Source organism: Megalops cyprinoides, chromosome 6 (genome assembly GCF_013368585.1).
Source record: "Megalops cyprinoides isolate fMegCyp1 chromosome 6, fMegCyp1.pri, whole genome shotgun sequence".
NCBI classification, from domain to species: Eukaryota; Metazoa; Chordata; class Actinopteri; order Elopiformes; family Megalopidae; genus Megalops; species Megalops cyprinoides.
In genome coordinates, this window is record NC_050588.1 from 5522501 (window position 1) to 5545819 (window position 23319).

A 23319-nucleotide genomic window follows, 5' to 3' on the forward strand; every position below is an offset into this window, starting at 1 on the left:
TATATAAACCTCCCCTCTGCCACTGCACTCAGCCTCCCAGTAACAGCGAGTCCCACACAGACCCTCTCTGCACAGCAGCTGGTACCAGCAGTCAAATCTGTCTGGGTGATCAGGATATGGCTGCTGCTGCTGCTGCTGCTGCTGCTTCCACGTGTTTGTCACCTTCCTGTCCCCCTCAGACAGAGACAGGGATCTGTGTGCTGTGTTGGGGTCCAGTGTGAGCTGACAGGCATCTGCACACAAGAGGGACATTAATGAGATTAATTAGTATTATTAATGTTCCTGTAATTATGTGTGTGTGAGAGAAATAGGAGTGTGTGTTTTGTGTGTTTCGTTGTCATTTACATGTGTGAGTGAATATGTGTGTATCTGTAAACACTTGAAATGTTGAAATGGACGCACTGACAAAACTCACAGGCACACACACACACACGCCTCATCCACTGAATCATGCAAACTCACACTTTTTCATACAAACACACCTGCAAACACACACACATACACACACACAAACACACACACACACAAGTTCCTCATGCACTGCGTCATGCAAACAGACACCCCCCCCACAAACACACACACACACACACAAACACACACATACACTTTCCACTGTATCGCACAAACTCACAATTTTTCTCACAAACACAACTGCAAACAAACAAACACACAAACACAGCATCCACTGAGTTAAAACAAACCACTTTCTCTTACCACACACACACGCACACTCACACAGACACACCATGCACTCCGTCAAACCAAGCCACTTTCTCAACCACACACACACACACACACACACACACACACACCATGCACTGCGTCAAACCAAGCCACTTTCCCAACCACACACAAACACTGACAAACACACACAGACATATACTTTGTACTGTATCACACAAACTTACACACTTTTTCTCACAAAAACACCTGCAAGCACACACACACACACACACACACACACACACATTCCTCATCGACTGTATCACACAAACACTTTCTCTCACAAACACACATGTAGGCACGCACACACACACAAACATACACACACACATATTATCCACTGTATCATAAAGATTCACACTTTTCTCACAAACACGCACACACCTTTTCCACTACATCAGACATGCACACAATTTCTTACTCGAACACACAGACACACACACACACCTCTTCCACTGTATCACACACTCTCAAACACGCAAACACACACATGTGTGATGTGGCATCAACTGTATCACATATACATACACTTTCAGTATCTCTCTCACTCTCTCTCTCTCTTACACACACACACACACACACACAAAGAAAATCACACCCCATCCACTGTATCAGAAAAAACACACACACACCTACACTTTCTTTTTCAGACACACACACACATGCACAGGCACACACACACACACCATCCAATGTGTCAAACCAAGCCACTTTCTCTACCACACAAACATACACACACACACACACAGACACACACGCCTTCATTGTATCATATGAACACAAACACACACACACAGACGTACACACACATCATCCACTGTGTCACACAAACACACACACACACACACACTCTCTCTCTGTGTCTCTTTCACTCTCTTTTCACTCAGAAACACACACACACACTGCGTCACACAAACATACACCTCACCCCCCCACAAACACACACACAAACAGACACACACACACACACACACACACAAACACACATACACACACACACACAAAAACACACAAACAAACATGCACAAACACACACACACATATACGCCTCATCCACTGAATCATGCAAACCCATACACTTTTTCTCACAAACACACCTGCAAACACACAAACACACACACATGATCCACTCTGTCAAACCAAGCCACTTTCACTACCACACACAAACACACACACACACCATCCACTGTGTCAAACCAAGCCACTTTCTATACCACACAAACAAACACACACACACACACACACCATCCACTGTGTCAAACCAAGCCACTTTATCTACCACACACACACAGACACACAAAAACACACAAACAAACATGCACAAACACACACACACAGCATCCACTGAGTACGCCTCATCCACTGAATCATGCAAACCCACACACTTTTTCTCACAAACACACCTGCAAACACACAAACACATACACAAACACACACATTCCTCATCAACAATATCACTCAAACACTTTATCTCACAAATACACACTCACACACACATTATCCACTGTGTCAAACCAAGACACCTTATATACCACACACACACACAAACACACACACAGCATCCACTGAGTCAAGCCAAACCACTTTCTCTACCACACACACATGCACACACACACACACACACACACACACACACACACACACACATTCCTCATCAACTGTATCACACAAACACTATCTCTCACAAACACACCGGCAAACACACAAATACACACACACACACACATCATCCACTGTGTCAAACCAAGCCACTTTATATACCACACATACACACACACACACACACACAGACACACATACGTGCCTCATCCAGTGTATCACACAAAAACACACACAAGCACACACACTCTCTCTGTGTCTCTTCCACTCACACACACACACACAGCTGATCCACTACATTATACAAACACACAATTTCTCTCCCAAACAAGAAGACACACAAACACATACAATGTCCACTGTATCAGACAAACTCACACACTTTTTCTCACAACCACACCAGCAAACACAGAAACACACACGGCCATCATCCACTGTGTCAAACCAAGCCAATTTCCCTACCACACACACACACACACACACACACACACGTATACACACACACAAACACACACCTCATCCACTGCGCCACACAAACACACACCTCACCCCCCACAACACACACACACAGACAGACACACACACACACACATACACTTTCCACTGTATCACACAAACTCACACACTTTTTCTCACAAACACACCTGCAAACACAAACAAACACACACACAGGCACATCATCCACTGTTTCAAACCAAGCCAATTTCCCTACCACACACACACACACACACACACACACACACACACACACAAACACACACACATTCCTCATCGACTGTATCACACAAACAGATTTATTCTCACAAACACACATGCACATACACACACACACACACACCATCCACTGCGTCACACAAACACATACCTCACCCCCAAGAAATACACACACAAACTGACACACACACACACACACGTATTTTCCACTGTATCACACAAATTCATACTTTTTCTCACAAACGCACCGTGACGGGACGGCGAGCGGCAAACAGGTGACGACAACAGAGATTGGGGTGAACGAAGACAAGACGTTTAATTGTGCTACACAACAAACAAAAGATATAACTATTTACAATAATAAACAAACAACACCGGGCAATTATTCCCAGGTGCCTCCTTCCTTCACAGGCTCACAGAGTTTATACTCTCCTACAGCCTTCTCCCCCAAATGACAGAACTTGGGTGCTTAAATAGCCTGAGCCCTGCCCTGGACTAACCCATTACCTGGGTCAAAATATTAAAATCAATTTACAGGAATAAAGTGACAAAGTTATAACAACAATTCATCCCACAATGAAATACACACGTTCCGTTGACAAACCCACATGTTTTGTTCCAAATAAACAGATTGCTGCATAAAATTTACAAAAAATGTATCTCCCCCCTCCATGTTTCAACACATGGGAACTACGCTACCCATAATACTATATAATTCCCATGATCCGTGTACGCACTCCTTTTGCCTGTTCCCGGTAGCAGCTCTAACCCACAGGTGAGTCATTTCAAACTTAATTGCAATTATCACATTTGTTTTAAAGTAACAATCATAATTGCTGTCTGTTGAATAAGCAAACCCGATCGCTTGTTTTCGTGTGCACCCGAAACAAACGCCTGTGTTCGCTACCTTAAAGTTTTAGCAAACCCAAACAACAAACAAACAATCCAAACATATATGGCTGTAGCAATCCTATACATAGTGGTAACAGTCTTCTTTCCTCTTGCAGGACTGAACACATCTCGCTAGCTGAAGAAATAAACCGATGCTATTTAAACCGAGTCCATGTATTATTTAAACATTGCACAAAACACATGTATCGTCACACTCCCCCGCTTCCTCATAGTGCGGAGAATTCTTGTCCACTATATCAGACATGCACACAATTTCTTGCTCGAACACACAGACACACACACACACACACACAAAAACACGCCATCCACTGTATCAGACACATACTTTCTCACCAAAACACACACACACCTACACTTTCCTTTTTAGACACACGCACACACACACACACACACTTTGTCTCCAAAACACACACACACACCTCTTCCTTCTCCTTCACACACACACACTCACCTACACACACACACACACTCATGTACAGATTCACATACACACACCACATCCACTGTGTCATACAAACAAATACTTTTCAACACTCACTCACACACACACACATACACACACACACACCTCTTCCACTGTTACACACAAACACTTTTCCTCTCAAACACACAAACACACACACCTCATCCACTATGTCATACAAATACACACACAAAAACACTTGCTTAACTTGCTCAAAGGTTACTGGCAAGTGCCCTTAACACCCCGAGCTGCTGAGATTTCAGCCTTTGTGACCCCTGATGACTTCCTGGAATACACAGCCATGGCTTTTGGTTTGAGAAATGCACCTGCCATGTTCCAATGCCTCATGCATAAGGTGCTAGCAGGTGTCCCACACTGTGAGGCTTATTTAGATGACATCGTGATATATTCATCCACCTGGTCGGATCACGTGCAAACTTTGCTTACTGTTTTCAGCTGCCTACAGCAGCGGTCACCAACCTTCTTTGCACCACGGTCCGGTTTCATATAGACAATATTTTCCCGGACTGGCCGGCGGGGGCGGTGTCACGACACAACCGGAATATCGATGAGGCCTATAAGTTTAGTATAGCCACTTTTTCATAACATTTTAGTTTAAGTAGGTCTAACGTGATGATATTATAAAAACATACAGTGCATATTTTTCTCGAATGACCATATAACCTCCAAGAGGCTACAGAGGTACGCAGGTTGTTGGGAATGGCCGGTTATTACTGTGGCTTTTACAGGAATTTTTAGGACGTGGTACTGCCTCTTACGACCTTGCTACGGAACAACTGTGATTTTGTTTGGTCTGCTGACTGTCAGGCTGCCTTCGATAACATCAAGGCACTTCTTTGTAGTGAACCTGTTCTCTCGACTCCTGATTTGCAGCAACCTTTTAAACTCAAAGTGGATGCCAGCGTAACCGGCGCCGGTGCTGTTCTTTTACAAGAGGATGGCAATGGTATCCACCACCCTGTCTGCTACATCTCAAAAAAGCTCTTAAGACATCAGCTGAACTACAGTACTATCGAGAAGGAGACATTGGCCCTTTTATTGGCGTTACAATACTTCCAGGTTTATGTTGGCTCTACCGCGCTTCCCGTGGTGGTCTTTACTGATCATAACCCACTGGTTTTCTTATCTAGAACAGTGTTTCTCAATCCCACTCCTGGAGGCCCCCTGTCCTGCATATCTTCTATCTATCCTTGCTCCAAACACACCTGATTGAAATGATTAACATGCTCTTGATTAAATCAGGTGTGCTCAAATAATCAAAAGTGCCACTGATGAATTCAGTCGGGTCGGTAGAGCAGGAAAAGATGGAAAACGTGCGGAGCAGGGGGGGCCCAGGAGCAAGTTTGGGGAGCTGTACAGGAGACTGTTTGGGGAGCTGTACAGGAGACTGTTTGGGGAGCTGTACAGGAGACTGTTTGGTGAGCTGTACAGCAGACTGTTTGGGGAGCTGTACAGGAGACTGTTTGGGGAGCTGTACAGGAGACTGTTTGGTGAGCTGTACAGCAGACTGTTTGGGGAGCTGGTGTACAGGAGACTGTTTGGGGAGCTGTACAGGAGACTGTTTGGGGAGCTGGTGTACAGGAGACTGTTTTCTATTATCGACCTGCAAACTGTTTACATCCTCGGAAGTTACTTTCTTGGCTTTTATTTTTTTTCCTACTAAAATAATTAATTATAATAAATTATTTCACTGTCGCATTGTATTTTTTCCTCTTTGGTTACTTCCCTGGACCTAGACAGCGATGTGACACACACACTCACGCACACACACACACACACACACACACATACACACACACACACACACACACACACACACACACACACACTTTTCTCTCTCCCTCTCTCTCACTTTCTCTTTCTGTCTTTTCCTGGCCCTAGACAGGGATGTGACACACACATTCACACTCACGTTCACACACACACACACACACACACACACACACACACACACACACATACACACACAAAGAACCCCATCCACTGTATCACAAACACATGCGTTCACCTTCTTTCTCTCTCTAACACACAGACACACAAACACAAAACAAAAACACACATCTTCCATTTTGCCACAGAAACACACACTTTCTCTTACACACACACACATATACACATGCACACAGCTCATCCACTGTGTCATTTCTCTCTGTCACACACATGCGCACACACACACACACACACACACACAAACTCTTCCACTGTATCACAAACAATGTAGTATGAGGTATATAGTACAGTACAGTATGTCTGTGTGTCTCTGTGTAGGTACAGAGATGTGTGTGTGTGACTGTCAAAGTATTACTGTCTGCCTCTGTGTGTCTGTCTTTTTGCGTGTCTCTGTGGTCATGTGAGAGAGAGAGACAGAGAGACAGAGAGACAGAAGACAGGTAGACAAAAGAGTCATTTGGATAAGAAGGAGAGACAGAGGAGAAGAAACTGAGGAACATCTTTTCTCCTCTCTGTCCTCCATCCCTCTCTCCTCTCTCTATCTCTGACATGTCTTCCATCTGTGTGACTGAAGCTTCTTCAGTGCAGACACACTTACATTTACGCAGTCCTGGTTTGTTCCTGTTCTCTCCTCCATGGTCCACTCTGTAGGAAAAGAACAGCAACACAAAGTGACTGAGAGACACACGGCCTGTCAACTCAGAGCCCTGTGACAATGGGACAGCTCCACACACTCTCACACCCCTGCTGTTCTCTGTACTTACAGCAGTGTCTCCAGTTTACAGCTGGGGTCCTCCAGTCCAGCAGAGAGCGCTCTCACTCCCGAGTCCCCTGGGTGATTGTAGCTCAGATCCAGCTCTCTCAGGTGTGAGGGGTTTGAACGCAGAGCTGAAGCCACACAAGCACAGCCTGTCTCTGTGATTCGACAGCCTGACAGCCTGCAGAGAGAAGGAGACCACAGTTCTTCACTCTCCCAGCTCTGAACAAACTGCAAGGATCAGACACATCAGCAGTACAGTGTTCCTCACCCTAGTCTCTGCAGTTTACAGTGTGGGTCCCCCAGTCCAGCAGAGAGCGCTCTCACTCCTGAATCCTGCAGATCATTATCCCTGAGCTCCAGATCTCTCAGCTCTGAGTGGGATGAACGCAGGACTGAGGCCAAATCATCACAGCAGCTGTCAGTGAGATTACTCTCTCTGAAACTGTGGAGAGAAGGAGACAAGATCTCCGCTCACTAGATAAACACACACCCACGCACACACCCACACACACACACACACACACACACACACACACGCACACCTCTGTGAGATGACTCTCTCTCAAACTGTGAAGAGAAAGTGACAAGATCTCCGCTCATTATATAAACGTGCACACCAAAGCTGTCCTATTTATTCTTAATCAATATTTTAATCAGTTTTGCATTTCCTGAGGATTTTGAGAGAATGATATCCCACTTAGAACTTATCAACAATGAATGACCCCTCACTGATAAAAATGAGTGACAGTGAGCTCCCGAGTGGCTCAGTCAGTAAAAGCATTTGTTCCGAGTGTAGACTGAATGCTACCGCCCAGGTTTGATCCCAGTCGTGTCACTAGCCGACAGTGACCGGGAGCTCACAGATGGAACACATTGGCTTCATTCCGTCAGGGATAGGGGTGGGTACGTCGGCAGGGGCTTCGGTCCCATTAGCAACAGCGACCCCTGCTGGTCGATCGGGCGCCTGTGGTCCACGTGCCAAAGCTGCATATGAAATGTCTTCCTCCGACTCATCTCTGTGCTAGCTTAGCTTGTGGACCGCAGTCCGAAAAGAAGAAGCAGCGGCTGTGTTTAAAAAAGGTCTTTTTCCATTCCTACAAGTCAAGCCTATGCATTATTCAGTAATTAATTACATATTCTCTAATGTCTCCACTTTTTTGAAAGAAGCTCTACCAAGCTCTACTACAATACCAATTTCATCCGCCAGAAAATACAGCACAAGTCTTACAACAAATTATCTGGCTGAACTCCCACATTATGATGGATAGCACGATGATTTTTTGGAAACAAATGTTTGACAAAGGCATAACTTTTATAAAGGATATAGTTGATGAAGAAGGTAAACTCATGTCATATACACAGCTAATTCATATTTATGGAACTGTTTGCACTTTACAGCAATACAATCAACTTATCGGATCTTTGCCACAAATGTGGAAAAGGAAAATTAGAAATGGTACTAGATACCAGTTAGTCTGTAGGCCACATATGAAAATGGCCAGTTGGCTAAAAAAACAAAGACAAATAAAGATATCTACAAATTTTACTTAAGAACAAATAACTCAGTTGCCATACCATACAAGATTTTAGATAGCTGGGAAAAAATGTTAGATACACCAATCCCATGGAATCAGATCTTCAATATCCTTTATAAAACAACACTAGATTCAAAAATAAGATATTTCCAATACAAACTAATATATAAGTTCCTGGCAACGAAAAAGATGTTAAATATCTGGGGAATTGACCCATCCCCCGTATGCCGATTCTGCCAAGAAGAGGTGGAATCTGTAGAGCATTTGTTTTGGTATCGTCCGATTGTGGCCTTATTTTGGAAAAGGGTTCAGGAATGGTTATCAATGCAGAATGTTTGTTTTCAATTAAACCTGTTTACAGTGATACTGGGCGATATATCAAAACACTCTCACACAATACACAACATAATTATATTGCTGGGAAAAGTATTTATTTTTGGGTTGACATCAGTGGAGACTCTAAGAATTGAGAGATTCAAGAACTTTGTCAACTATTATTGTAGAACCGAGTGTCTTATGGCACATGAAACAGGAGCTTTAGCTTATGCCAAAAGATGGGATAAAGTTAGAGAGGCTGAAGGATGGAATTGGTAATATATTTAAACATTTTGTCTGTTCTACCCTTTTGTAATACTCTTGTTTTGTCTTGGATGTTTCTTAATTTTTTTATGTACTTTTGATGTGGTTATTGTTGTTTGTTTGACTTATGTTTGCTCTTTTGCTGTCATTTCATGTCTTGTAATATTGTATTGTGTACATGTAATATTTTTAAAAAAATTTTAAAAAAAGGAAGCAGCGGCTGACATCACATGTCTCGGAGGAGGGCACATGCTTGTCCACGCTCTCCCGGATTGGCAGTTGGGGTTGTGCAATGGGACCGAACATCGATGTCAAATTGGGCATTCCAAAAAAAAAAATTGGGGATTTGGCCATTCCAAATTGGGGAGAAAATAAAAAAAAAAGAGTGACAGTAAAACCTTTCAAAATAATGATGGAGGCTTTATCCACAAATACCCCATTGCATCTGCTGTTTCACTCTTACAGCATGTGCATTTATCTCTAATTAATACGCCTGCCTACAGAAATGCCTGCCCTGAAAGACACACACACACACACATACACAATACATGGCTGTCTAACACGTTTACATAAACATATTTATGCATGCATGTACGCAGTCTTCCGTGACACATGGAAAAAACCTGTTTGGAGAGAGGAGATATGTATGATCTACAACAGTTACACACATGAAATACTCATGATACATCTGCATATCCCTTCTCTTACACATAGACTCAACACAGATTTCCCTACAGGCTGAATAAAGCTTTTTATTTTCCTTTCCAAAGACTGTCTTTCATTCAGTTAAACATGACTAAGGAGCCTCCTGTACCACTAAACACCACAGAGCAGTCTCTGAACAGTACCACTGATCTGAGGCCAGCAGCCTGTACAGCACAGAGCAGTCTCTGAACAGAACCACTGATCTGAGGCCAGCAGCTTATACAGCAAAGAGCAGTCTCTGAACAGAACCACTGATGTGAGGTATCAGCACAGAGATACCCTGACCTACAGGAGGAGATCTTTAAGCTGTTCAACCTGCTCCTGGAAATGCTTCACTGGGATCTTGGTCTAATCACCCCAAATTTCAAAGGTGGAGACAAACGAAACCCTGGTAATCACAGTGGAATTTGTGTAAATAGTAAACTGGGAACCCTTTTTTGCAGTCATACAAATACAAGAATACTGTCATTCATCATCAAACCAAATGCCATCAGTAAGAGTTAAATTGCCTTTTTATCAAACCATCGTACTGTAGACCACAGTTACTCCTCAAAATGTAAATGCAAAGTGGTAGAGGAGGTATAACCTACAACATAGTTAAATCCATGTTCTTCACAAATTTAACCCCTTTCAAAATTTGGCTAAACCTTTTCTAAAGTGTTTAGATTTTCCAATATGGCAGTAAAGTATGAGGCCCACTGTCAAACTCAAATTATAAAGGGTGTTTTTGTACATTTCAAGGAAACACTGGAGAGCTGTGCTTCATTTTGTTGCAGTTTATTCCCTGTGAAGGTGAGCCTGACTGCTAGACGTTCCTGAAGTGCTTGGCCTTCTCAGTGTCATAGACACACATCCGTCTCTTACAGTACAGGCCTCCAGGGACTCCTAGTGGTGACTGATGGCATTGCACCTGCTGAAAATAACGTTATAACACATGGGGTAAAAACCCTGCGGAAACACTGCCGAAAAACTGCATGTGTAATTCTGTAAAAACATTCTCCATTTACACAGAAACTCCACCAATCATGCATCAGGGCTGAGCTGGGCAGATTCCCTTTACTGCTTCCAGTAGAAAAGAGAGCACTCCAGTTCTGGGCCCAGCTTTTACCACAAATAAGGGGAAGACTTTCCACCATCTCCTGAAGGTCTTGACTGGATTGTCCTGCACTGCAGAACGTGTAACATTATTGGACCAGTCGCCCGAATGGTGCAGACTTTGGAGCACTAAATGTTTCTGGCTCTAACGGGGTCCCCAACAGGAATCCTTCATCCTGCTGCAACATGACAGCTGCCTGTCACTTGTCACTGACTCCTGTAACTGAGCCAACATCTCAAATGCTGGTAAGGAGAAGCACTGGATCTGCCCCAGGGTTCTGGGAGGATCATAGGAATCCAGACACTGGAAACGACTTGCATACGGGTGGTTAGAGAGGATGGGTCCTGGAGACAACACCACCGACTCAGCATGTGGAGGGGACACTGGTTACCCCCAAATGTACGACTGAGACATCCTGCCCAGACCAGTCTCAAGCTCCTCCCCACCCCAGGAGATCCCCCTTTAAGAATGCAATCAAGAAGATTTCAGCTAACAAGTTTTCCCCCTATTTCTTTATTACATCATTTAATTAATACGAGCGATTCAGAGACTGCAAGGCTGGTCCCCCATCTGAGAGGAATTCTCACATCCAGTAACAGCACCAGTTATCAGTGCAGAGGGCCATGTCATTTCCATTGAGTGCTGCTGCCATCTAGTGGTTAAAGATAAAATAGTACTCAGGCTAATATGGATCCCTTTGCAGACTATAAGACTCACAGACACTGAGTATGAGACATAAGAGATGTTTGACTACATGAGAGATGACTTGAGGTTTATTTACACATACACAGTATGATCACTATTGTAACTAGTATTATTATTGTTATAGCTGTTATTATTAACTATTACTCCTATTTATCATACTGCATTTAGTCAGCTTTAATTATTTGGTGCCTTTATTCACTTCTTTACCAATTGAATTCTCATGTAGCTATAAATGTATGCCACTGACCGTGATTGATAATTTTAGCTGTCATACTTAGGACTTGTTTAACTGTAGTAATTTAACTCTTTAGATTCCATTATCTATAATTTACTACATTCTAATTTCACTGCATGTTTCCATTTAGAACCATACAAGCTGGACATCAAAGTTATGGCAGCATAATATCAATGGCCGTGTGTGTGTGTGTATGTATGTGTGTGTGTGCCCGTGTGTGTATATGTGTGTGTATGTGTGAGTGTGAGTGTGTGTGTGTGTGTGTGTGTGTGTGTGTGTGTGTGTGTGGAGAGAGCTGACACAGCCTGAGTCCAGGTGGATTTATTCCTGACTTGATATTATATCAGGATATAAAGTTAATTATAAGTCACAAGCTATGCCTATAGGAGACTATTCATACCCCATATAAAATACTGTAAATGAATTTGGTATTATATCAGGATATGTCTATAGGAGACTACTCAGGCCTCCAGCCACCCTATATACGTCTCTTTGCATGGGATCCAGACGGTTCTGTGTGTTTGGGAGTCAGGGTCACTCCCACTCTTTCCCAACCATATAAGGCTAACGTAACGCCCAGAATAGAACATCTTAAATATAAGATGGACAGGTGGGAGGGTCCCAAATTACCCTACTGTATCTACTACCAATGACATATCTATCACTTAGCAGACTGGTCATTACAGATCTAAATATGGATATTTCTAAATCTGTTTAAGCTACACACACTTCAACTGCCCTGGAACATGGAGACTAAATATTACATGTGGTCTGCACAAGCTAAGATTATTCATGAATGGGTTCATATGACAGACTCTGTATGGATAAATACTGAGGCTGAAATGTGTGTCCCAATCATGTATTTGCTCTTATAAGTTATCAGGTTCAATAAGAGAGAATCCTATGATTTTAATACCCTGCAAATGTGGTCTACCATTAAAATCCTTTAGGTTGAAACCTTTGGCCCTTTTGCATTTTTTAAAAAAACCTTCTGAAAATTAAAGCAAGCCTGAGACACTGATATACCTCTAAACCCCTCCCCCCCTATCAACCTTCTATCAGCAAAATTAGAAACTCCTCTCTGATGAAGGCAACACCTAACTCTATCTAACTCTATCTACATCTATGTAATCATACACTCACTTAAGGGTAAGACAGAGAGCATTAAAGTATGTTTGGTGGAGCATCTCCCACATGTCCTAAATGTAAGGCTCTGGTTGGATCATTTATACATTGCATATGGGAATGCACTACCATCTCAAAATTTTGGGAAAGCGCTTGTGAAGAAATCTCAAAAATACTCATCTTACATGTGGAAAAGGAGCCTTGTGTTTATTCAACCCCACATATTAATATTTCCAAGAGAAACCTTTTGCTGCAATAACAGCTTTTAATATACATATATAACTTATATACTCGACACACACCACACACATATATTGCAAGACCAATATGGACACTCTATGTAAAAAGAGTCAGCAACCACTGTTCTTTTTGAGGAAGATTTAGGGTTTATAATAGATAAGTCTCTGATTACATTCTTTTATTCCTCTGATTCCTCTGAAGTTCTGTCACTATACTTACTGTATGCACTTTAGTACGTCGCTTTGGATAAAAGCGTCTGCTAAATAAATAAATGTAAATGTAAAAGTAAATGATACTGAACCAGTTTTCAATGACGTGCTGCTTCAGGAATCTCAGCTTAAAGAACAGCATCGGAATAGGGACTTTAGTAAAGCTAGAAGAGGATTGCTACTAACCTTACATTTACACTTAAATTTATTCATTCAGCTTTTATCCAAAGCAACTTACAAGTTAGGCAGAGTACAACACACGCTAACCCTAACCCTAACCCTGACCCTTATTCTGGTTTTTATCCATACAAGGAGTCAACAGTATTAGAAGCACTGCATGACCAAGTTTTAATAGTTGGCTTGACAAGGTCAAAGCTAGCTGGTAGAGATTGAGTGCATGTCTTCAGATGCTTCTTGAAGATAGTGAGGGACTCGGCAGAATGGAGGAAGTGTAGGAGTTCACCCCACCATCGGGAGAAAATGGCGGAGAAAGTTCTAGACAGTGATTTTGTGCCACGATGTGACGGGACCACCAGACGCCGTTCAGTAGCAGAGCGTAGTGGTCAGGGGGGAACATAGGCTTGTAGTAGTGAACTCAGGTAAGTAGATGCAGTTTTGCTGGATGTTCTAAAAACAAGCATCAAGGCCTTGAACTTGATGCGGGCAGCTACAGGGAGCCAGGAGAGCCAGTGGACCTTAATGACCTCTCACACCTCTTCAAGGTGTGAATTACTCAAAAGGCACAGTCTGTTCTTATGGACTCTCAGCACACTCTCTCTGGTGAGTTCCAGCTGCTCCCATTGGGGTGCATATATGGACTCCCCCAAGTGTGGAACTGATAGATCCTGGAAATATTTTACTCCCGTTGGTATAGACGTTATGAACAGATGTATGTGAAGCTGCAGGTATGCAAACATCTATAATGAACTATGTGATCTGACTAGTTCATTTATGAAATGTCATCTATTCTTTATAGTCATGTATTTTTTGTGAGAGCAAGGTTGGAATCTCCCCTGTTGTTATTTTCATTATTTTTATTGACATTGTAATTATGTGTATAGTGATTGCTGTATTTGGCCTTTGTGATGTGTTTTTGATGACTGCTGTATGTAGTGATGTGCTTTTGATGACTGTGTTAGGAAAGGAAGGTAACTAACTAAGCAAGGTAGCTGTACATGCACAGCTTGTTGCTACCAGTCACAACATCATTCTGCTATACTGCTAGATACCTTACAACATATATACAAGCAAGCTCGCTAGCCTTGCCCCCCCCCCACAAATAACCATGCATTGATCAGGGATCAGAAAGGAGTTCATGGACACTTAATATAAAATATTAAAATATTTAAAATAAAAACATGCAGAATAATGTCAAGAATGTAATACTGATGCTGTTCCATGATGAAGTGAGAGTGATGATAAACTCTAAAGTCTGGCATCAAGTTGGAGAGAATATCAAGTTAAAGTTCCTGTTTCATTGGCATTTTTAGTATTATGGTGGTTGTGTTTCTACGAACAGGGAGCTAATTATTTGTCAATAACTGCAGTATGACAGGTCACAGGATAGATAAGTAAGAACAGAGGGATGGGATTAAGGTGGATGAAGAAGGAGCTTTTTAACATTTCACTGTAACTCTGTATAGAGCCATAATCACTGAACTCTAATCGCTAAAAGTGATGTATTACACAGCACTACTCACCTCAGTCTCTGTAGTTTACAGTTTGGACTCTTCAGTCCAGCACAGAGCCGCTCCACTCCTGAATCTCCCATCTTATTATAGCTCAGGTCTAACTCTATCAGGTGTGAGGGGACTGACTGGAGAGCGGAGGCCACAGTGTCACATGACGTCTCTGTCAGGTTACAGCTGTCCAGTCTGCAGAGAAGAGTTCAGAGACATTTAATAGAAAATATGTAAAATCTGAAATGTAATACTGATGTTGTTCAGTGATAAATTGAGAGTGACTATAATAAGGGTGACAGCCTGATAGCGGTACAGCTTTAGTTCTGATCCACTTTTTTCCTTCTCACTATAAAATGAAATAACACCCTACAAACAATGTGTGAAAGAGAGTGGGTATATAGTGTTGATTACAGTACAGAATTCATAGCAGGGAGTGAATCATGGAGATGAATCAAGACTGCAATGTGGGACTTACCTCAACATTTTACTGTAAAAATTAGTATGACTAAAACAGCTGGTCAATCATGGTGACCACATGTCAGGCATCTGCTTGGTACCTTCAGTCAGAAACTACAGATTCCAATAAAACTGAACAGTAAGGTCAAAAGCCAGTCACTTGGCAACCCTAAACCTAATCTGAAAGGGATGCTATCCTGCTTTGCTGTGATAGATAAGTAAGAACAGAGGGATGGGATTCAGGTGGAAAAAGAAGGCAGGCTGGGGGAGAGGGGAGTAAACTGACAGAGAAGGAGCTTTTTTAACATTTCACTGTAACTCTGTATAGAGCCATAATCACTCAACTCTATTCACTAAAAGTGATGTATTACACAGCACTACTCACCTCAGTCTCTGTAGTTTACACTTTGGACTCTTCAGTCCAGCACAGAGCCGCTCCACTCCTGAATCTCCCAGCTTATTGTAGCTCAGGTCTAATTCTATCAGGTGTGAGGGGACTGACTGGAGAGCGGAGGCCACAGTGTCACATGACGTCTCTGTCAGGTTACAGCTGTCCAGTCTGCAGAGAAGAGTTCAGAGACATTAAGAGGAAACATGTTAAATCTGAAATGTAATACTGATGCTGTTCAGTGATAAAATGAGACTGATTATAATGAGGGAGACAGTCTGATAGCGGTACAGCTTTAGTTCTGATCCACTTTTTTCCATCCCACTGTGAAATGAAATAACACCCTACAAACAGATCTCTGCAGCGCCACCTGTGGTCACTGTGAGTATTACTTAGAGGCCACACCTGCCTCACTAGCTCACTTCCAGAATAAATCATGTTCTGAGTTTGTATCTTACCCCTACCTCTATGTGTACTATGCTAGCAGAGCGAGCGGGGGGGGCAGAGGGTGCGGCTGCCCACGGTTCTTCCAGTTAAAAAGGGGCCCATCTGCTTGACTGAACATGCATTTTTGTTGTTTAGTTGAATATTTTGAATAAAGTTTGTTTGTGTGTCTTGTTTGCGGCAAGAAATAAAAAGTCAGACCACGTCTGTGTCTTCTGCAGAGTAGAGACGAGCCCCCACCACTGCCAAGGGGTTCTCGTCTCATGCAGCAAACAGCACCAGCGGAGGCACTGTGGCCTGTTTGTATTGTCATTGATTCCACCCCCTTAGTACCCCCTTAATAGGGCCCCCGCCGCTCTGAGTCCATTTGGCTGCCAGTGTCGTGCCAGCCTGTCTGCTGTATTTCTGCTTCACTGGCTGTTTTTCGTAACAATAAAAATGTGAAAAAAAAGTCCGGATCAGAGCGTTTCTGAAATCAGTTTAAAATCAAGTGGTGATGTGACATCATCATTACCGATGTAAACCTCTCTCTCTCTCTCTCTCTCTCTATCTCTCCGTACATATAATTCCCTTGAAGTACAGGCAGACACAAGCAGCTTTCTTGCTACTGGTTTATTTGAAGGGCTTCTCTCCAAATCCACTGTGAAAACTAAACACACAGTATTGATGAGAAAATATAGAGAGCATGTTAGCTTAACATAAAACAACAGCGTGCACAGCATGTGGAATAACATTTTACCAAAGTAAAATACAGACAAACAAAACAAAATACCTCATTGGCTGCATGCTACGAAAAGGGAATTTTGTTCGAGTCTTCCTTATAAATGTTCACATCCTATTAAAGTCTGCTGTGACCAGCATAAACCTTTCACCGGCGCAATACGATGTCCGTGCTTGCGGCTTGCTTGTCGTTGTTGCCTAAGAGTCTTACTCATGTGAGAGCAGCCCAACAGAATTTGAGCGTAACTTTGAGCTGAGCCTTCAAAATAATAGTACTATTACTTGTACTACATGAAATAATGTATAAATAACAAATTTCAACTTAAATAAATTCTCATTGTAATCTGCATTTCTCTCCGTTCCACCCTTCCGTCTCCTTAAGTTTCCTCTTGCATCTCCATACAGCCTATAATAGGCTGTAAAAGGGCCCACTATAGGTCCTCGCCCCCTCTGCAATGAGCCATCGGCTCCGCGCCTGGTCTACTACAAGGACTACAGCATTGCCACTTTCCCCATTGCTTTATTATTTATAATAGTTATTATAAACATCTTTAACAAATACTCCACCTCCCCAAACACCTTTACTAACTGTTGAAGCTGAAACACCAATAAGAGACTGTACTGTTCTGCTGTTCTGTACTAAACTCCGGGCTGCTGATCATTTGGCAGTACTTTCACATTTGGACAGAATGTCTGGTTCACCACAGAAATGGAAATCACTACATATTCTCGTTCACTTCAGTGGTCTCTGCTGATGCAGGCAGTCAGATACATTTCATACTGGATGAAATCAGTAGGGAGGATGGAGCTCAGAAACTCATTTTTCATAGACTCAGGCTGTGCTCTAATCTGGCCCATATGCTCTCATTGGCTAAGGCTCTGTCCCTAACCAAACGCTAAGCTGTGAACACTTCAAGAAATCTGGGCTTTGGTCATGTGTCCATAAGTGCTCACAGAAGTGTGTAGCTGCTGAAGGGGGTATGGCTACCAAATGCACTATTATTGGACATGACTAATGATCAGTGCTATGTTATCCATCACCACAAGGATTAACAATCATGTATCATTTTCATATTGATCTTCTGTTTGCATGTTTGTAGCCGTCAAAATTAAAGATCAAAATTATTTTGGTTTATCCTTGGTTTTTTTCATATAAACTATGAAGAATCTTGAAATTGAAGAATCTCAGTCGACTGACGGGTCTCCGACAGATGATTCGACTCGTCGACTTTCAGGGGGCAGCCATAGATGTATTACACAGCACTACTCACCTCAGTCTCTGTAGTTTACAGTTTGGACTCTTCAGTCCAGCACAGAGCCGCTTCACTCCTGAATCTCCCAGCTTATTGTAGCTCAGGTCTAACTCTATCAGGTGTGAGGGGACCGATTGGAGAGTGGAGACCACAGTGTCACATGACGTCTCTGTCAGGTTACAGCTGTCCAGTCTGCAGAGAAGAGTTCAGAGACATTTAACAGGAAATACGTAAAATATGAAATGTAATACTGATGCTGTTCAGTGATAAACAGACAGTGATTATAATAAGGGCGACAGTCTGATAGCGGTACAGCTTTAGTTCTGATCCACTTTTTTCCTTCCCACTATAAAATGAAATAACACCCTACAAACAGATCTCTGCAGCGCCACCTGTGGTCACTGTGAGTGTTTTATAGAGGCTACGCCTGCCTCACTAGTTCACTTCCAGAACAAATCATGATCTGGGTTTGTATTGTACGTATTGATCAGTGATACTTTATCTATCACAACCAGCATTTGCAATCATGGATCATTTTCATATTGATCTTCTGTTTGGCATGTTTGTAGCTGTCAAAATTTTTAAAAAAGTATTTTGAAAGACAGTTTTATTTGAGTTTGTATTTGCACAGATCATTGTGCTGCTTGAGAACAAACTGCAGTCCACCACACAAGCTTGCTCAAATTGTAACAGGATGCAGATACTATTCATATCCTTTCAGTTCCAAAACAGGAATCACTTTACTGTCAGGAGACCAGACAGTTTGCTGCACATCTGATGAAGATCCTATTCAGAGTGAACACAGAGCTGACTGCTACTGTCCTGCATGACTGGGATGGCAGGTTTGCCAAACAGGTGGGAGGTCAATGTGTGAGAGAGAGTGGGGAAATAGTGTGGATTACAGTACAGACTTCATAGCAGGGAGTGAATAATAGAGATGAATCAAGATTGCAAGGTGGGACTTACCTCAACATTTTACTGTAAAAACTAGTATGACTAAAACAGCAGGGCAATCGTTCTGACCACATATCAGGCATCTGCTTGGTACCTTCAGTCAGAAACTACCAATTCCAAGAGAACTGAATATTAAGATCAAAAGCCAGTCACTTGGCAACCCTGAACTTCACCTGAGAATGATGTTCTCCTGCTTTGCTGTGAAAGATAAGTAAGAACAGAGGGATGGGATTCAGGTGGAAAAAGAAGGCAGGCTGGAGGAGAGGGGAGTAAACTGACAGAGAAGGAGCTTTTTAACATTTCACTGTAACTCTGTATAGAGCCATAATCACTCAACTCTATTCACTAAAAGTGATGTATCACACAGCACTACTCACCTCAGTCTCTGTAGTTTACAGTTTGGACTCTTCAGTCCAGCACAGAGTCGCTTCACTCCTGAATCTCCCAGCTTATTGTAGCTCAGGTCTAACTCTATCAGGTGTGAGGGGACTGACTGGAGAGCGGAGGCCACAGTGTCACATGACGTCTCTGTCAGGTTACAGCTGTCCAGTCTGCAGAGAAGAGTTCAGAGACATTTAATAGGAAACATGTAAAATCTGAAATGTAATACTGATGCTGTTCAGCGATAAACTGACAGTGATTATAATAACGGCTAAAGTCTGATAGCTGTACAGCTTTAGTTCTGACCCAATTATTTCCTTCCCACTATTAAATGAAATAACACCCTACACACAGAGCTCTGCAGCGCCACCTGTAGTCACTGTGAGTGTTACTTAGAGGCCACACCTGCCTCACTAGCTCACATCCAGAATAAATCATGTTCTGGGTTTGTATCTTACCCTTTCCTCTATGTCAGCTACTGTAGCAGAGCGCGGGGGGGGGGGGCAGAGGGTGCGGCTGCCCACGGTTCTTCCAGTTAAAAAGGGGCCCATCTGCCTGATTGAACATGCATTTTTGTTGTTTAGTTGAATATTTTGAATAAAGTTTGTTTGTGTGTCTTGTTTGCGGCAAGAAATAAAAAGTCAGACCACGTCTGTGTCTTCTGCAGAGTAGAGACGAGCCCCCACTACTGCCAAGGGGTTCTCGTCTTATGCAGCAAACAGCACCAGCGGAGGCACTGTGGCCTGTTTGTATTGTCATTGATTCCACCCCCTTAGTACCCCCTTAATAGGGCCCCCGCCGCTCTGAGTCCATTTGGCTGCCAGTGTCGTGCCAGCCTGTCTGCTGTATTTCTGCTTCACTGGCTGTTTTTCGTAACAATAAAAATGTGAAAAAAGTCCGGATCAGAGCGTTTCTGAAATCAGTTTAAAATCAAGTGGTGATGTGACATCATCATTACCGATGTAAACCTCTCTCTCTCTCTCTCTCTCTCGCTCTCTCTCTCTCTCTATCTCTCTGTGCGTATAATTCCCTCGAAGTACAGGCAGACACAAGCAGCTTTCTTGCTACTGGTTTATTTGAAGGCTTCTCTCCAAATCCACTGTGAAAACTAAACACACAGTATTGACGAGAAAATATAGAGAGCATGTTAGCTTAACATAAAACAACAGCGTGCACAGCATGTGGAATAACATTTTACCAAAGTAAAATACAGACAAACTAAACAAAATACCTCATTGGCTGCATGCTATGAAAAGGCAATAGTGTTCGAGTCTTCCTTATAAATGTTCACATCTTATTAAAGTCTGTTGTGACCAGCATAAACCTTTCACCGGCACATATACGATGTCCGTGCTTCCTGCTTGCTTGTCGGTGTTGCCTAAGAGTCTTACTCATGTGAGAGCAGCCCAACAGAATTTGAGCGTAACTTTGAGCTGAGCTTTCAAAATAATAGTACTATTACTTGTACTAAATGAAATAATGTATAAATAACAAATGCAACTTAAATAAATTCTCACTGTAATCTGCATTTCTCTCCGTTCCGCCCTTCCGTCTCTGTAAGTTTCCCCTTGCATCTCCATACAGCCTATAATAGGCTATATAAGGGCCCACTATAGGTCCTCGCCCCCTCTGCAATGAGCCATCGGCTCCACGCCTGGTCTACTACAAGGACTACAGCATTGCCACTTTCCCCATTGCTTTATTATTTTTAATGGTTATTATAAACATCTTTAACAAATACTCCATCTCCCCAAACACCTTTACTAACTGTTGAAACTGAAACACCAATAAGAAACTGTACTGTTCTGCTGCTCTGTACTAAACTCCTGGCTGCTGATCATTTGGCAGCACTTTCACATTTGGACAGAATGTCTGGTTCACCACAGAAATGGAAATCACTACATATTCTTGTTCACTTCAGTGGTCTCTGCTGATGCAGGCAGTCAGATACATTTCATACGGATGAAATCAGTAGGGAGGATGGAGCTCAGAAACTCATTTTTCATAGACTCAGGCTGTGCTCTAATCTGGCCCATACGCTCTCATTGGCTAAGGCTCTGTCCCTAACCAAACGCTAAGCTGTGAACACTTCAAGAAATCTGGGCTTTGGTCATGTGTCCATAAGTGCTCACAGAAGTGTGTAGCTGCTGAAGGGGGTATGGCTACCAAATGCACTATTATTGGACATGACTAATGATCAGTGCTATGTTATCCATCACCACAAGGATTAACAATCATGTATCATTTTCATATTGATCTTCTGTTTGCATGTTTGTAGCCGTCAAAATTAAAGATCAAAATTATTTTGGTTTATCCTTGGTTTTTTTCATATAAACTATGAAGAATCTTGAAATTGAAGAATCTCAGTCGACTGACGGGTCTCCGACAGATGATTCGACTCGTCGACTTTCAGGGGGCAGCCATAGATGTATTACACAGCACTACTCACCTCAGTCTCTGTAGTTTACAGTTTGGATTCTTCAGTCCAGCACAGAGCCGCTTCACTCCTGAATCTCCCAGCTCATTGTAGCTCAGGTCTAACTCTATCAGGTGTGAGGGGACTGACTGGAGAGCGGAGGCCACAGTGTCACATGACGTCTCTGTCAGGTTACAGCTGTCCAGTCTGCAGAGAAGAGTTCAGAGACATTAAACAAGAAACACGTAAAATCTGAAATGTAATACTGATGCTGTTCAGTGATAAACTGACAGTGATTATAATAAGGGCGACAGTCTGATAGCTGTACAGCGTTAGTTCTGATCCACTTTTTTCCCTCCCACTATGAAATGAAATAACACCCTACAAACAGATCTCTGCAGCGCCACCTGTGGTCACTGTGAGTGTTTTATAGAAGCTACGCCTGCCTCACATGATCATTTGCGTTTGTATTTGCGCAGATAATACTGTTGTTTCAGCACAAACTGCAGTCCACCACACAAGCTTGCTCAAAATGTAACAGGATGCAGATAGTATTCATATCCTTTCAGTTCCAAAACAGGAATCACTTTACTGTCAGGAGACCAGACTGTTTGCTGCACATCTGATGAAGATCCTATTCAGAGTGAACACAGAGCTGACTGCTACTGTCCTGCATGATTGGGATGGCAGGTTTGCCAAACAGGTGGGAGGTCAATGTGTGAAAGAGAGTGGGGAAATAGTGTGGATTACAGTACAGACTTCATAGCAGGGAGTGAATCATGGAGATGAATCAAGATTGCAAGGTGGGACTTACCTCAGCATTTTACTGTAAAAACTAGGATGACTAAAACAGCGGGTCAATCGTTCTGACCACATATCAGGCATCTGCTTGGTACCTTCAGTCAGAAACTACCGATTCCAAAAGAACTGAATATTAAGATCAAAAGCCAGTCACTTGGCAACCCGAAACCTAATCTGAAAGGGATGTTATCCTGCTTTGCTGTGAACGATAAGTAAGAACAGAGGGATGGGATTCAGGTGGAAAAAGAAGGCA

The 23319-nt window shown here is 42.6% G+C and overlaps 1 protein-coding gene across 1 annotated transcript in view; it reads right to left on the reverse strand.

The window, feature by feature from the left end:
• The window catches only part of LOC118778894 (NACHT, LRR and PYD domains-containing protein 12-like), a 49759-nt gene that overhangs the window by 372 nt on the left and 26068 nt on the right, over positions 1–23319 (reverse strand). The window contains exons 13-21 of the mRNA XM_036530678.1: positions 22299–22472; positions 19846–20019; positions 18533–18706; positions 16095–16268; positions 15272–15445; positions 7411–7584; positions 7147–7320; positions 6981–7027; positions 1–233 (exon numbers count right to left, since the gene is read on the reverse strand). The exon at positions 1–233 is cut by the window's left edge and continues 372 nt beyond it. Of these exons, the coding sequence (XP_036386571.1) occupies positions 1–233; positions 6981–7027; positions 7147–7320; positions 7411–7584; positions 15272–15445; positions 16095–16268; positions 18533–18706; positions 19846–20019; positions 22299–22472 (1498 nt within the window). The remainder of the gene's footprint in view (positions 234–6980; positions 7028–7146; positions 7321–7410; positions 7585–15271; positions 15446–16094; positions 16269–18532; positions 18707–19845; positions 20020–22298; positions 22473–23319) is intronic.